This window comes from Hippoglossus stenolepis, chromosome 16, assembly GCF_022539355.2.
Source record: "Hippoglossus stenolepis isolate QCI-W04-F060 chromosome 16, HSTE1.2, whole genome shotgun sequence".
In the NCBI taxonomy this organism is placed as follows: Eukaryota; Metazoa; Chordata; class Actinopteri; order Pleuronectiformes; family Pleuronectidae; genus Hippoglossus; species Hippoglossus stenolepis.
Window position 1 is genome coordinate 5,830,705 of NC_061498.1, and position 13,514 is coordinate 5,844,218.

The window sequence follows — 13,514 nt, forward strand, 5'->3', positions numbered from 1 at the left end:
CGTGAGACATGCACACTGGGGCCCACTGGCAGCTGATCTCTGGCGAGGAGGATGTTGCCAACGACTACGCCCCTGGCCACTGCACTGTCAGCACAGAGACCAGCAGACCTGGTGCTGGACAGGATCTGCAAACTGGTGAGTCACTCCAGAGCAGCAGGAGTTGATTGATTCTGGAGCCTGTGGTGAATTATTATCCTGATCAAGAAAATGACAACTCTCCCATTGGGCCGTTTACCTTTATACCACCAGGGGACAGTAAATCAGCATTCGATTCGATTCTGCCTCAAAGAAGTTGCTTCATTTTCTTGGTCTTACTCAAATATTCAGGATTTGAGAGATCAGAAGCGGTTGTGGTTCAGGAGGTAGAGCGCGTTGTCCACTAACGCTTTTTAATTTGAAAAGTTTTGTATTTGTGTTTTTACTTGTTTGAAGTTTGTGAATAATTCTTGCACTTGTGTTCTTTTGTTTGAAGAACTTTGTGATATTTTAAAGAGTTACTTGTGTAAAATGTAATGTAAGTTTGTGAATAATTCTTGCACTTTTTTATTTGAATGCAAAACTGTATTGGTTTATTTTAAAGTGTTTTTACTTGTGTAAAGTTAGAGAATAACTCTCGCTCTTGTGTTATTTTAAATGCAGAACTTTATTGTGTTATTTGCAGTGTTGTATTTTTACTTGAGTAAAGTGAGAGAATAACTCTTGCTCTTGTTATTTTGAATGAAGAAGTTTATTTTGAATGAAGAACTTTATTGTGTTATTTTGAATGAAAAACTTTATTGTGTTATTTTGACGTGTTGTATTTGTGTCTTTACTTGTGTGAAGTTAGAGAAGAACTCTCGCACCTGTGGGTTAAAACCATCTGAGTTGTGGTGGCGGAGATGTTTTCTGGGAACTTCCTGTGCAGACTGATCTCAGAGCAGCAGCGGGGCTTGTTGTTGTTTTCTCGGGACTCATGGTAAGTAGGTCACGGGGAAGCGCAGCTCCGCCTGCCGCTCCTTCGTCTCGTCCGAGTAGCGATCGGCTCCTTCGTCCTGCAGCGTCTCTGCAGTTTTTACCCTTGTACCTTCGAGCTGGTTGTGAACAACAAGCAGGTAATGTGGGCGCCATCCTTTTTATTTTTTATTTATTTATCTAGCGCTCCTAGCAGTAGCATGCTAACGGAAGCTAACTCACTAGCTACTCTACGCGGGTTGTTGCGCCTTCGAGTTTCCTTTTCACGACACAACCCGCGGACACACACCAGTCAGCGACACGCAGCAGGGAACCGGGCCGTGCACACACACGTCTAAACCCGCAGTCTGACTTGAATTGTGACGCCTCTGACCTTGTTGAAGCCCGTTAGCATGTTGATGCATACGCTTCGTGATGCTAGCGTTAGCCTAGCCTAGCCCAGCTGGGCTAACAACAGCTGGTTTGGACAACATCTGCACGTTAAAGGTTAATTAAAATTTGACAGATGAAGGTAAAGACACGAGAACTGTGTCCGGGCTCAAAACAGACAGTCAAGCGTTTAGGTTGATGTGTGCGTTGCTGTTTTTGTGTGGTTTGTTGTTGTTGCACAAACCAGGATACGACATGTCAATAAACTCTTGAATCTAATACGACTTCCTGGAATAAGAAGGAAATGTGCAGCATCTGTTTCAAATGTAAGTTTAGCTTTAAATAACATTTGACTGAAACAAACAAGGAACTACGACAACAGGAATAAACCACTAAGATGTGTCATAACATGTGTGTTTGTGTTCTTCTCGTTAATCACTGGGGAGGAGGCTGGATTTATGTAGTGAATGTAATTATTGATATAGATTATAGTCTTTTTATTGTTGCGTATGTTAAAACATCTTTTTTAATAAAAAGCTGAAGATGAAGTCCCCTGTTTTCAGTGTCTGTGCCTCTCACACCCTCATGTTGTCATCCTGTCTTCCAGCAGCCGGACTGATGCTGTTCCTCCAACATCTGGAATAAACCTGTTCTGACTGTCGGGTCCTTCTACAACTGAGACAAAGAGTGGCTGCCATGTCCAGACGAAGCAGGAACAGTCGTGCGTGGAGATACGTGTGGGGGGGGATACGGCGGGACGCTGATGCCCGGGCACTCGTGTTGGCCTCTGAAAGCGAGGAATGGAGCTATGGCCGCCTAGAGGTAAGCACGCCGCACTGGAACAGATGTGTCAGACATCGTGTGCGTTTCCATGTCGTTGTCATGTGATGCACCTTGAAACTTTAGTTTGTCTATGGCCTTTATTAACAGATCTATGTTTGTTGTTGCTAATGTCTGATGCTTGAAGCTAAAAGTTGAGTTGTTTACAAGCTTTGTTTTAGATCTAATAATTTAGGGGAATTCACCATAATGTTGGCCTTTAACTTTCAAAATGTGTTTTTCAGTGCAGCAAGCAATTTCCATTTAAAAGCCTGAATTCCATTATCAGCCCTGCAATGTTGCTTACATAGGATTTTCGCTATTTCTTTTTCTGCCCACTTGCTCCCAAGTTTAGTGACTCCGACTCTGAGACAGACTTTTCAGCAGTGATGGTCCCTCCAGTCCCCAGCGCAGTGCCGGTCACCGGAGAGTCCTACTGTGGCTGCGACTCCCAGGCTGAGACCAGCTACAACCCTCGTCTGCGCGGGTTTCACCAAGTCAAAGACTGCCACTGTGGAGAGGATGACCAAGGTACAAGACTGCTGCTGCATTTCAAGGGTTTAACTAGTGTAGGAAGCATAATTCATAGGTTGATTTCAGGCTACACCACTGTATGGTGTCATGTTAAAAATTTTTTATCACATAATCCTAAGAATCATATTTTTGCTTGTCAGGTGATATTAAGGTAAAATAAACGTACAACACAGTTACCTGAAATGAATGACTTCCGTTGTTTTTAGAATTTGACTGGGGGTGGGACTCGAACAGCCGGTCGACGGCAACATTACTGAGCTGTGACAATCGCAAAGTGAACTTCCACTCTGAATACAGCTGTGGCACAGCTGCGATCCGCGGCTCCAAGGAGCTGGCTGAAGGACAGCACTTCTGGGAAATCAAGATGACATCTCCAGTGTATGGAACAGACATGGTAAACCTCTGATTTCTTGCCTCCTTACATTGGCCTGCTTTTGTTTATGTTATGTCATTTTCTCGAAAACAAAAGATTGTTTAGAACAAAGGCTTCATGAATTCTTCTTCGTTCTGTCTTTATGAACAGATGGTTGGCATCGGCACTTCTGATGTCAACCTGGACAAATACAGACACACCTTCTGCAGCCTGTTGGGAAAAGATACAGACAGCTGGGGTCTCTCTTACACAGGTAAGACCAACACAATACATTGTAATGAGGCAGTGACTGCGCTCAATGGTCACAGTATGAGTTAGATGTCATTTGCTGTCTTTCTTTACAGGCTTGTTGCATCATAAAGGAGAGAAGATGAACTTTTCTACACGGTTCGGACAGGGGTCCATCATCGGAGTCCACCTGGACACGTGGCATGGCACACTTACTTTCTTCAAGAATCGAAAGTGTATAGGTTGGTACACCCACTTTAACCCTTTTAATTCAAATCAAGTTGCACCAAATTTCACACGCTCATAGATATCAGTTCCCTGGCTTTGTTTGGGAAGCACACTGATGTGCATAAAAGAGCTGTAGAGCATTTTCCTGCACAGCTTTCACGTCGCACACAAAACTGGACGACCTTTCAGACACAATAAGGGTGTCCATGTATTTAGTGGGGATTCTGAGGAGTTTTGGCGTTGGAACAAGATATTAATCCTGATAATACATTTTTGTCACCCTTCTTGATCCAGGTGTTGCTGCCACAGAGCTCCAAAATAAGAGGTTTTATCCGATGGCGTGCTCCACAGCAGCCAAAAGCAGCATGAAGGTGATCAGGTCCTGCTCTGCCCCCACCTCCCTGCTCTACCTTTGCTGCGCTCGCCTTCGCCAGCTGCTGCCAGACTGTATAGACAACCTGGACGTGTTGCCCCTGCCCCCAGGCCTCCGTCAGTTGCTCCACAATAAACTGGGTTGGGTGCTCAGTCTCAACAGTGGCGCTGTAGAAGAAACCCCAGACGGGCCTGAGTGCTCCTCGCAATTGTCTGTCCCTCCCTTGGCCGGACCGTCCTCCTCGGAGAGTGACTCGGAGGGTTGCACGTCCGACCCCGAAGCCTGTCAGAGGAAAAGATGCCGCTGGACATGACTGGGCGGCTCGAACCCTACCTCCTCTTAAACACTGGCAGAGGTTACTGCCCTACGGCATCTAATCTAGTGTTACTTACCTGCCTCAGGCTTAGCGTGGTAGTGCAGAGAATAACCAGGCTCGGTGGAGCAGAGAGAGCGGTGTGTAGGCGGTGGCAGTATTTCTGCCTGCACGTTTTATTACTGTGATCTTCTCTCATGCCATTCACATGTCTTCATGCTCTTCATGCACTCAGTATCCAACACCAGCTTCAGTAGTACGTGAAAAGATGTGGTGTTGTTTTGTTAACTAGCATAATGTGTTGCCATTCACCAGTGGGAATGAGCGACATTGTGCAGGAATGGTTACGCTGAGAACTGTACAACGTGACACTGAAGCAAGATGAATCCAAATTTTTGGTCGTCATCTTTATATATTTGCAAGAGGGGGGGGGTTAAAAAATGACAGACAGTAAAAGTATTTTCTATGTTTTTATCCTGTATGCAAAAAAATGATATTATTCGCTGTCCATGCATTATCAAAGTTGTCTGTTACCTGTTTCACTGGCATCTGCAATTTCTACTTTTCCAAAGTGAGAATCAGTGGATTTCTTACCTGCAGGTCACGGCTGTGAAGCTAAAACTTCAACTGTAAAAAAAAAACTAAAGAAATGATGAGAGGAGGTGGAATGAACGCGAGTGCACTTTGCGGCTTTTAGTCAACAATGAAATGATTGTTTCTGTCTGTCTCTTGATCCCCAAACAACTGACGCACATCTAATCGTTCATCACATTATTGGAAAAAACTGTTTAACTAAATATTTACTACATTCAAGTCTCCCTTTGAAAAGTCCTGCTTGTGGTTTACAGAAGCTATGAATTTCCACTTTTCTGAATAATGTAAGCAGTAAACATCGTCTCGTGTGTGTCAGTGAAATGAGACCACCGCACCTTTCATGTAACTTTTTATCGCTGTTACATCTTATTGTTACTTTAGAACTTTTTAAGGGTAGTTTATTTGTTTTAAGATTATGAGCACTTTTTAGGGTTAAATGTTTTTATGCAATGGTTCTTTTTGTTTTTGTTTTCCCAAAGGCCTTGTTCAATCCCTGTCCTTAACAACTGCTCTTGATTCACTAAAGTTGGATTTAATGCTACTGTCGTCATTTCAGTATCAAACCCTCAGCCCCTCTTGGCCTGAAACGTGACTGTGGAAAGGGGTTAGGTTAACATCTGCTGCGATGGGTTTCAATTATTACAAGCTTTCAGAGCAGAAAATGATTTTCAGTAATGTCATAGAAGCTTATTTCACTGCTTCTGCAGATAAAATGATTCTCAGCTCTTTCTTTAGATGTTTTTCTGTATGTCTAACAGTTCTATGTGGCTCAAAACACAGTTTAAATATTGTGCTACTGTCTGGTAACAATCACAACTAATTGAAGCTGTGGATTTCACAGTATTTTGTCATAACCGCAACAGAGAGACTGTCGCCTGAGGGATCTGCAACATTTCTCCTGATGTTCTGATGTCTTGAAAAACATTTTACTGTCACTTTTGATGCCTACGGGGGCTAAGTGGGGTTAAAAGGTCAATTTAAGTCTGAATTGATATTAAATTAGTGACAAGGGTCAGATATAAAGTGTAGTTTTTTTGTCAGAGTACCCAACCATAACAATATACGTATAAAAATAGTGTTTGAGTAGTGGTTGAGGCTACACAGTTTGCGGACTGCTGCCTCAGTCTCCTGTCTCTGATCACATTTATTTAGCCTAAGTAGATGCACACAAACATTTATGGTACTATGCAATGCAATTATCTTCTGTGATGAGGGTTTCCTGGGGGAATGGGTTTATCTGGGTGCCATGCCTGAGACACTGGTACCAGAGGACCACACTTATCGGCCATGAGTAGTGTTACATTCCAGTTGTGCAAAATCAGAAATCCCTCTTTGTAGATCCAGTGATGTAACCACACACTGGTTAGTTGTAGTCCAGAAGATGTATTTTTTTTTTTTTACTTTTAACTGTATTTGTCTTCACATCAATGCATCCAAGCACTTTTTCTTACTGTTGTACTGTAAATAGGAAAATTCTAAGTGTCTCTTCTATAACATGTCATATTAACAATACTGTATGTGAGGGCCTTTACTGGCCTTTTTCTGTATACCCCCGATCAGCATGATTTCAGCTGAGAATAAAATGAATGCTTAATAAACATATGCAGAAAGGACTTAATTGAATCGACTGCCACTTTGTTGACTCCAGAATCAAAAACTATTGAAAACAAGAGTTGAGGTTTTACTCTTTGGATCCAAAAAGAGACTTGGTCCCAACAGGTGGAGTGAAAATTCAAATACATTTTATTCAATATAATCATCACATAAATTAATACAATAATTCACAATGAAGAAGCTCAATAGTCAAACAGCCAAATAATCAAAATTGAAGAAAACAGCTATATACATTTCCTACAATCTTATCGAAAATGTGACCAGTTCTTTTTGTTTTTACAACTAATTCTACTTCAAGTGTGGCTGTTAAATAAATACATTGCTAAATTATTTTAATCTTTATCCGTTAAATTATTCTGAAGAGATGATTGAAGATGCTTCCATAGACCAATCAGCAATAATACTTAAAATATGCAATAATATGAATCAATTCTAGAGCCCTCTTCACATGATAAATTATTTGGAGCATACGTTATGAATTCTCATAAAGAGTTTCCCCACAAAATACATGATATAATATAATAATCAATATTTTGCCTGTTTACACTTAAATTAAATGCTCTCTAAATTCCCTCCTGCGGAACGAAAGTACGACAGCGGTTCACACGGAACATTTTGGCGTGCGGACCGCAGAGCGGAGCGGCACTGCTGAGGTCAAGTCCCACAGACACACACAGACCTTCAGGTATTTCAGCTTTAAGTGGTTATAGAACAGGATCGACAGTTCAGCGACAGTTCGTCAAACCCGATCTTTTGTCGTCAGTGTACGATGCGTCTCTCTAAGTTGTTCTTAGCCTCTAACAGCAGCTAACGGCTAGCTCCGGTTAGCTTCGGTACAGCAGGGCTGTCAATGTGTTCGTGTTCAAGCTGAGCAGTAAATCAATATCAGTATTTATCGGACTATAACTCACTAATAGCAATATAACAAGTCAAATGTTTATATAACGATCCAATATAATACATAATGCATAAGATATAATCACATAATGGATCGACCACAGATGTGTAAAATGTTTTTGTTATTATGAACATTGAACTCACTCTCTCTCTCACCTTGCTTAGTGTGTTATATGCCTGACACCTCCCTGCTGTAACACTGGAATTTCCCAGTTTGCAATCAATAAAATCAATTAATCAATGATATCTGTATCTATCTAGCTCATTAAGAAGGCTTTAAAACTTCAACCTTCACTCTGGAGCTAAAATCAGTCTTAAAAGTTAAAACAACAACAACAATGTGACATTTATCGTGATGACCATGAATATCGACTCGTATGAAGTTGCTGGCAGACTGATTTGGGGCTTTGTTTCCTTTGTTACCAGCAGGGAGAAGATCTAGAAGTTCACATGTAACTAAATTAAATTCCTCTCTTGCAGGACACACGTCAGGCTCGTGGAGGAGCGCCTTTAACACAACACAGTCATGGTGAAGAAAAAGCAACTCCGGCTCATCGCCGAAATGGCTCGGAAGATCCGGGCGTACAGAGAGCTCAAGTCCCGGCCGCGGGACTCCCAGAAGTACGCCCTGGACTACGAAACGATGAAGCGTCCTCTCACGGGGAAGATGCTGCCCGTGCTGGCTTGGGCAGATGTCCGAAAGGAGAGCCGCCTCTTCTCCTTGCTTGCGTGCATGAGGATGTTCGGAGTCGGGCGCCTCTTCACCCGGAAGTCGTGGTTGGAGGACCACACTGAGCCAAGCTACTGGCAGATCACCAAGGTCAAGGTGGACTACACAGCTGAGGTGAGAGCTGGCCACATCCATTCACTGTTACAGACTGTAACCTCTGCATATTGTTATGGAAATACATGTAGAAATGAGTGTGACTGAGACTGATATGTCCCGTAATCACGTACAACTGGTTTCTTGTGGTTTGTAGAACATGGATCATGGAAAGGCGTGGGGGATCCTCACCACCAAAGGTAAGACTGGACCCTGTAACTAATTATCAGGTGATGATCAAAATCCCAGTTGGAGAGGGCGATTACCAATATTACACGGGATGCAATGATTCTTAAACCAAGAGGACTCACTCAGAAGTCTTAAATTTGTGCACATAAAATAATAAACAATAAGTGATCATTCTGTAACTTTGTTGTGATTTGTGCTCGGCAGGGAAACAGGAGAGCGAGGTCAAGGAGGTGGACAAGGTGATGTACCATGACTGGCGCCTGATTCCCAAACACGAAGAGCAGCAGTTCACAGACTTTGAGCCGCTCCCTGAGCCGCCGGTGCGCTATGTCCCCTACCCCCCGCTGCTCCGCGCCATGCTGCTGGCCCAGCACAAGAAAGCAACAGGCCGCGTACTGACAGAGGAGCCCATCTTACCTTTGAAGAGGGACGTCCGGCTCAACAAAGACTATTTCCGCAGTCAGGAGCAAGCGAGGCAGAGCAAAGAGGGGACCGCGGTGTGATACTCCTGCTCGACTGTTGTTCACTAATCTTGGACATTTTGGACCAAATCAGTGTTGACAGACGCGTCGAACTTCTTCTGTCCAAGAACACTGGAAGTCTTCAGGGCAAAGTCCTGATAAGTCCTGGACTCAAACAAGTTCTTTGCCTAATTTCATCTGCAGCAGGCCTCTCTGTGTGTCATGTGTATGTGTGAGATGTGTTAATAAATCTGAGGTAAAATAAAACCACTCTGTGAGTTTTAATGCAAAAAAAATGTGTGTTTAAATCAGACTACCTCGACGTAGCAGTAAGGCTACGCTTTGGCTTCACTTTTGAGGAGCCGTCATCTCGTCCATCTTGGAACCTCTGAGTTGGAAGTTGCAACTGGAACACCCCCACACTCAAATCGGAGGAACCACACCATCCCCGACTTCCAAAGATGGCGGCGCCATGTGTCAGCAGTAGTGAAAGATGTATTTTTATTTCACTACTGTCATTACATTTGCCGTAAACATAGTACTGTCCAATTACTGGACGTGTTTCTACGGCGTTGGTTTGTGTGAAACGCCACGTCATGTGTTATTATGAACTGGTTTTGCTAACAATGGCTCGCTGGATAACGTAAAGATGGTTCCTGTGCAACTGGAATGCTATCAACTCGGGTTATGTATTATTATTATTACTATCAATAATACTATTATAATAATGATTTGATTTAAATTATTGATATTATAAGTACTAATCGTATTAGCAAGTAAACAATCCTGATTTAATTTTGTCTTCCTGTATAAAACTGTATTAATTTCATTTCATCGCGTCATCTTTGGTCACTTTACGGCCGTGAGGCAGCTTCCTCAGCTCGCCTGTGATTGGCTGCACGTTCCATAGCAACGTAAGCGTCTACGTCCTCCTCCTCGTCCACTTCCGCCTCAAGCAGCGTGTGTGTGCGGCTCCGTCCACTCAGCGACATGATCTGTCTGTTTCTGTCCGTGTTCGCTCACGTCTTCCAGTCAGGTTGGTGATGTCTTCATGTCTTCATGTCGGTCCTGGTTCTCCGGTTGTCTCGGCGGATCATGAGCTCGCAGTGTCCGCAGAGAGAGAGCGACTCCTCGGCTAGCGGCTGCTCCAGAGAGGGAGCGACTATGGAGGCAGGAAAACCTTCAAGAACTTTAACTAACAGCGACTAATGTGTGTTTAACACAAGTGGAGTCGTACACAAGTGTGACCTGTGACTAACAACACACACTGTAGTGACAGACGTGTTAGCATTAGCATGCGGCTCCACTGACACCGGCTAGATGCTAATCCACCAGCTCTGCGGTCCATGTGTTTCTCCTCGCGGGGAAGGGAGATGATTCATCGGCTTATTAATAGCTCGTGTTGGGGCCCGTGGGATCTGATTGGCTGCTGCAGGAGCAGCTCTGCAATGGGGCCGAAAAAAAGGTCACAGGGAAAACTGAGTGAGGCTGAAGATCTGGTGGTTAAACGTGCACGGATTGAAGAATCTGGTGAGACACACCAAGCGAAACTGAACTGAAGTGGAGCTTTCAGGGCGTTAGAGGTTCCTTCAGGGTGTGAGAGGTTCCTTCAGGGTGTGAGAGGTTCCTTCAGAGTGTGAGAGATTCCTTCAGGGTGTGAGAGGTTCCTTCAGGTTGAGAGTTGTTCCTTCAGAGTGTCAGAGGCTCCTTCAGAGTTCCTTCAGAGTGTGAGAGGTCCCTTCAGGGTGTGAGAGGTTCCTTCAGGGTGTGAGAGGTCCCTTCAGAGTGTGAGAGGTTCCTTCAGAGTGTGAGAGGTTCCTTCAGGGTGTCAGAGGCTCCTTCAGAGTTCCTTCAGAGTGTGAGAGGTCCCTTCAGAGTGTTAGAGGTCCCTTCAGAGTGTTAGAGGTCCCTTCAGAGTGTGAGAGGTTCCTTCAGGGTGTCAGAGGCTCCTTCAGAGTTCCTTCAGAGTGTGAGAGGTCCCTTCAGGGTGTTAGAGGTCCCTTCAGAGTGTGAGAGGTCCTTCAGAGTGTGAGAGGCTCCTTCAGAGTTCCTTCAGGGTGTCAGAGGCTCCTTCAGAGTTCCTTCAGAGTGTTAGAGGTCCCTTCAGAGTGTGAGAGGTTCCTTCAGGGTGAGAGGTCCCTTCAGGGTGTTAGAGGTTCCTTCAGGGTGTGAGAGGTTCCTTCAGGGTGTGAGAGGCTCCTGTGGTACAGACTGTTCTGCAGCCAGAGTCGGGGTATATTACAAGTCTGTAAGAGAAGCGTTTACTAATCTAACAATTGGCTCAAAACTTAGATACGACAACACAAGCTCTGCAGATGCATGTAGTTGAAACCTGAGTGTTCTCTGCTGCATGTGGAGGATTGAAAGTAAACTGTGTGTGACACCTGCTCTAACAAGAATGTATTTATGTCACTGCAACACTTCTGCATACTTCTTCCTCACTACCTCCTGCGTTAGTGATGGAGATGTTTAAGTACATTATACAAGTTACTTCATTAAATGCACTGGGATTGGATCCGTACACAGATATGAATACTCGCAGATACTCCATTTTCTGCAGTATTGAAGGTATTTTCAATGCTGGTATCAGAACATCTCCTAGTTATTGACTTTAATAATCGACTCCACCATCTACACTGAGGTGAAAGCTAGTTGGTCTTGTGTGTGCTATGGTTGGACATTGCAGTTAAAACACTACACAGGTTTTTGCTTTTTTCATATTTTTAATATTGCCCAATGTTAACTCTGGTTCTAGCGTGGACTGGGGTGAATGAGCGAACCTTCATCGCTGTGAAACCCGATGGCGTGCAGCGGAAGCTGGTTGGCGAAATCGTGCGGCGCTTCGAGAAGAAAGGGTTCAAGCTGGTGGGCCTCAAACTGATGCAGGTGGGCTGGATGTCCTTCATTTCCCTTAAAAAAAGAGACGCTAAAATAGTTGAATCCCCTAAAAAGTACCGTACACACTAAGTATGTTTCTGTCTTGTGTGTGTTTGACCGATCAGGCGTCTGAGGAGCTCCTCAGGGAACATTACTCGGAGCTGCGGAGCAAACCCTTCTTCAGAGGACTGATCACCTACATGAGCTCAGGACCAGTTGTTGCAATGGTGAGACTCTTCAGCACATTTTCTCCACGTACACACGTCCTCTGGATACGAAAAGGTTTTTATCCTGGTTCATTTATTTATCATTGAGGTTTAAATTGATACCACAGCAGTTAAGTCACACTCCTGCTACATCAGAAAATGGAGTTTAAATGATGTGTTGTGTATGACAGAAAAAAACAAGTCAGCCGTATTTGTGAAATCATTTTTCCTCCGTACAAGAAGGTGAATGTGTTGAAAACGTCAGATCTAATGAGGCAGACATTTTGGGACACTGTTCTGTAAAGGGTGTGGTGCCACTGCTGCTTTGTGACGTCATCCTTTGTGCTCAGGTCGTGTGCGTCTCTGTTTGTTCAGGTGTGGCAGGGTTTGGACGTGGCTAAGACCGCGCGTAAGATGTTGGGAGAGACCAACCCCGCGGACTCGATGCCAGGAACCATCCGAGGAGACTACTGCGTGGAAGTGAGCAGGTCAGATCCAAGATGACTAATTTCTCCCTTGAGGGGAAAAAACGAGAATTGTATTTGTATGCTGCAGTCACAATTGACTGTTTGCATCCTCGACAATATGCACATCATAAAACTAAATGAAAGAACATTAAATAAAAGACTACAATATTTATAATATCATCTCTTATTCCTGTGTGTGTGTGTGTGTGTCCTGTTTGTGTTGGCAGGAACGTGATCCACGGCAGCGACTCTGTGGCGAGCGCCCAGAAGGAAATTGCTCTGTGGTTTCGTCAGAACGAGCTTCACTGCTGGGAAGACAACTGCAGCCACTGGATCTACAACTGATCTCTGAAATCCACTGTCTCTAAACCGTCCTGTTGGTAAACCAGTGTTTTTTTTTTCTTCTTTTTGTTAAGTCTCAGTACAAGATGGATCACATTGTACCTCAGAGGACGATTTTGGCTTTAGTAGCTCGTAGTTACAGGAGAGATGCTGCATCATTGCTGCCTTGCTGAATCTCTCGCTGTCTTGTTTTTCCCCCCCATTCCCTTAAAAATAGAATCTATATGAAAGTGTGTTTGAAATGATTCTTCAAAGCAAAAGTGCACTAAATGACCAAAAACGTGACTGTTACAGTTTTCAGTGTAGATTGTGATGAGTGCAGAACACACATGGTTTTTAAAGCAATAAGCTTGGTGCAATAAAAGGTCACGAATCGTAATAATTGATCCCAAAGGTCTCAGGTGAAGTTACAGGAAATGTCAAATCACAGCTCTGTTGTCACCAGCTCAGTTTGTTTTGATTCTTTGTTTTTAAAGTGAAAAAATCAGCCACATGTATCGAAAATACCAAAACCTTGAAGAAAGTAATAATAAACGTTACCCGGCACCATTATTGCACATTCACGATTTCTCAGTTTCCTGTAACTTTTAAATTCAGATTCTGTAAGAATGTAAAAACAGTCCGATCACTTAAAAAAAAACTTGAATACAGTCGTTGATATAGCTTTTAAAATATGATGTATAGATTGTCTTGTTTACGACGCTGAATGAAGTTTGCGAATATCTTTTTATAAAACATTTTCCCATCATGTCGTCACATTCATGCTTTTTTAAAACACTATAATGATGCTCAGTGGATTGTTTTGGACATGCTGAAGAAAATAAATCTAAATCTTAAAAAGCCAAGTTTCAGTGTT

General features: G+C 43.5%; 3 protein-coding genes across 7 annotated transcripts; all 3 read left to right on the top strand.

Moving 5' to 3' along the window:
- The first annotated feature begins 158 nt into the window (after window positions 1-158).
- On the top strand, window positions 159-6,395 carry spsb3a (splA/ryanodine receptor domain and SOCS box containing 3a). 4 transcript variants are annotated; one of them, XM_035180264.2, is made up of 8 exons: window positions 159-362; window positions 823-1,091; window positions 1,928-2,142; window positions 2,490-2,670; window positions 2,880-3,067; window positions 3,197-3,299; window positions 3,391-3,516; window positions 3,797-6,395. In XM_035180264.2, the coding sequence occupies exons 3-8, from the start codon at window positions 2,017-2,019 to the stop codon at window positions 4,186-4,188; spliced, it is 1,116 nt and encodes a 371-aa protein (XP_035036155.1). In that variant the 5' UTR covers window positions 159-362; window positions 823-1,091; window positions 1,928-2,016; the 3' UTR covers window positions 4,189-6,395. The 4 variants fall into 4 exon arrangements, with proteins under 4 accessions (XP_035036155.1, XP_035036154.1, XP_035036156.1 ...); XM_035180263.2 differs by lacking the exon at window positions 159-362 and having other exon boundaries at window positions 630-1,091; XM_035180265.2 differs by lacking the exon at window positions 159-362 and having other exon boundaries at window positions 630-1,091; window positions 1,931-2,142.
- A 544-nt stretch (window positions 6,396-6,939) lies between these two features.
- mrps34 (mitochondrial ribosomal protein S34) lies at window positions 6,940-9,033 on the top strand. The gene is made up of 4 exons (XM_035180267.2): window positions 6,940-7,081; window positions 7,774-8,137; window positions 8,274-8,316; window positions 8,510-9,033. The coding sequence occupies exons 2-4, from the start codon at window positions 7,820-7,822 to the stop codon at window positions 8,806-8,808; spliced, it is 660 nt and encodes a 219-aa protein (XP_035036158.1). The 5' UTR covers window positions 6,940-7,081; window positions 7,774-7,819; the 3' UTR covers window positions 8,809-9,033.
- A 621-nt stretch (window positions 9,034-9,654) lies between these two features.
- On the top strand, window positions 9,655-13,498 carry nme3 (NME/NM23 nucleoside diphosphate kinase 3). Of its 2 annotated transcripts, none has more exons than XM_035180269.2 (5): window positions 9,655-9,802; window positions 11,522-11,652; window positions 11,769-11,870; window positions 12,225-12,337; window positions 12,544-13,498. In XM_035180269.2, exons 1-5 carry the CDS (start codon window positions 9,757-9,759, stop codon window positions 12,659-12,661), a joined length of 510 nt encoding a protein of 169 aa, XP_035036160.1. In that variant the 5' UTR covers window positions 9,655-9,756; the 3' UTR covers window positions 12,662-13,498. The 2 variants fall into 2 exon arrangements, with proteins under 2 accessions (XP_035036160.1, XP_035036159.1); XM_035180268.2 differs by lacking the exon at window positions 9,655-9,802 and adding an exon at window positions 10,013-10,296.
- The last annotated feature ends 16 nt before the right edge of the window (window positions 13,499-13,514 follow it).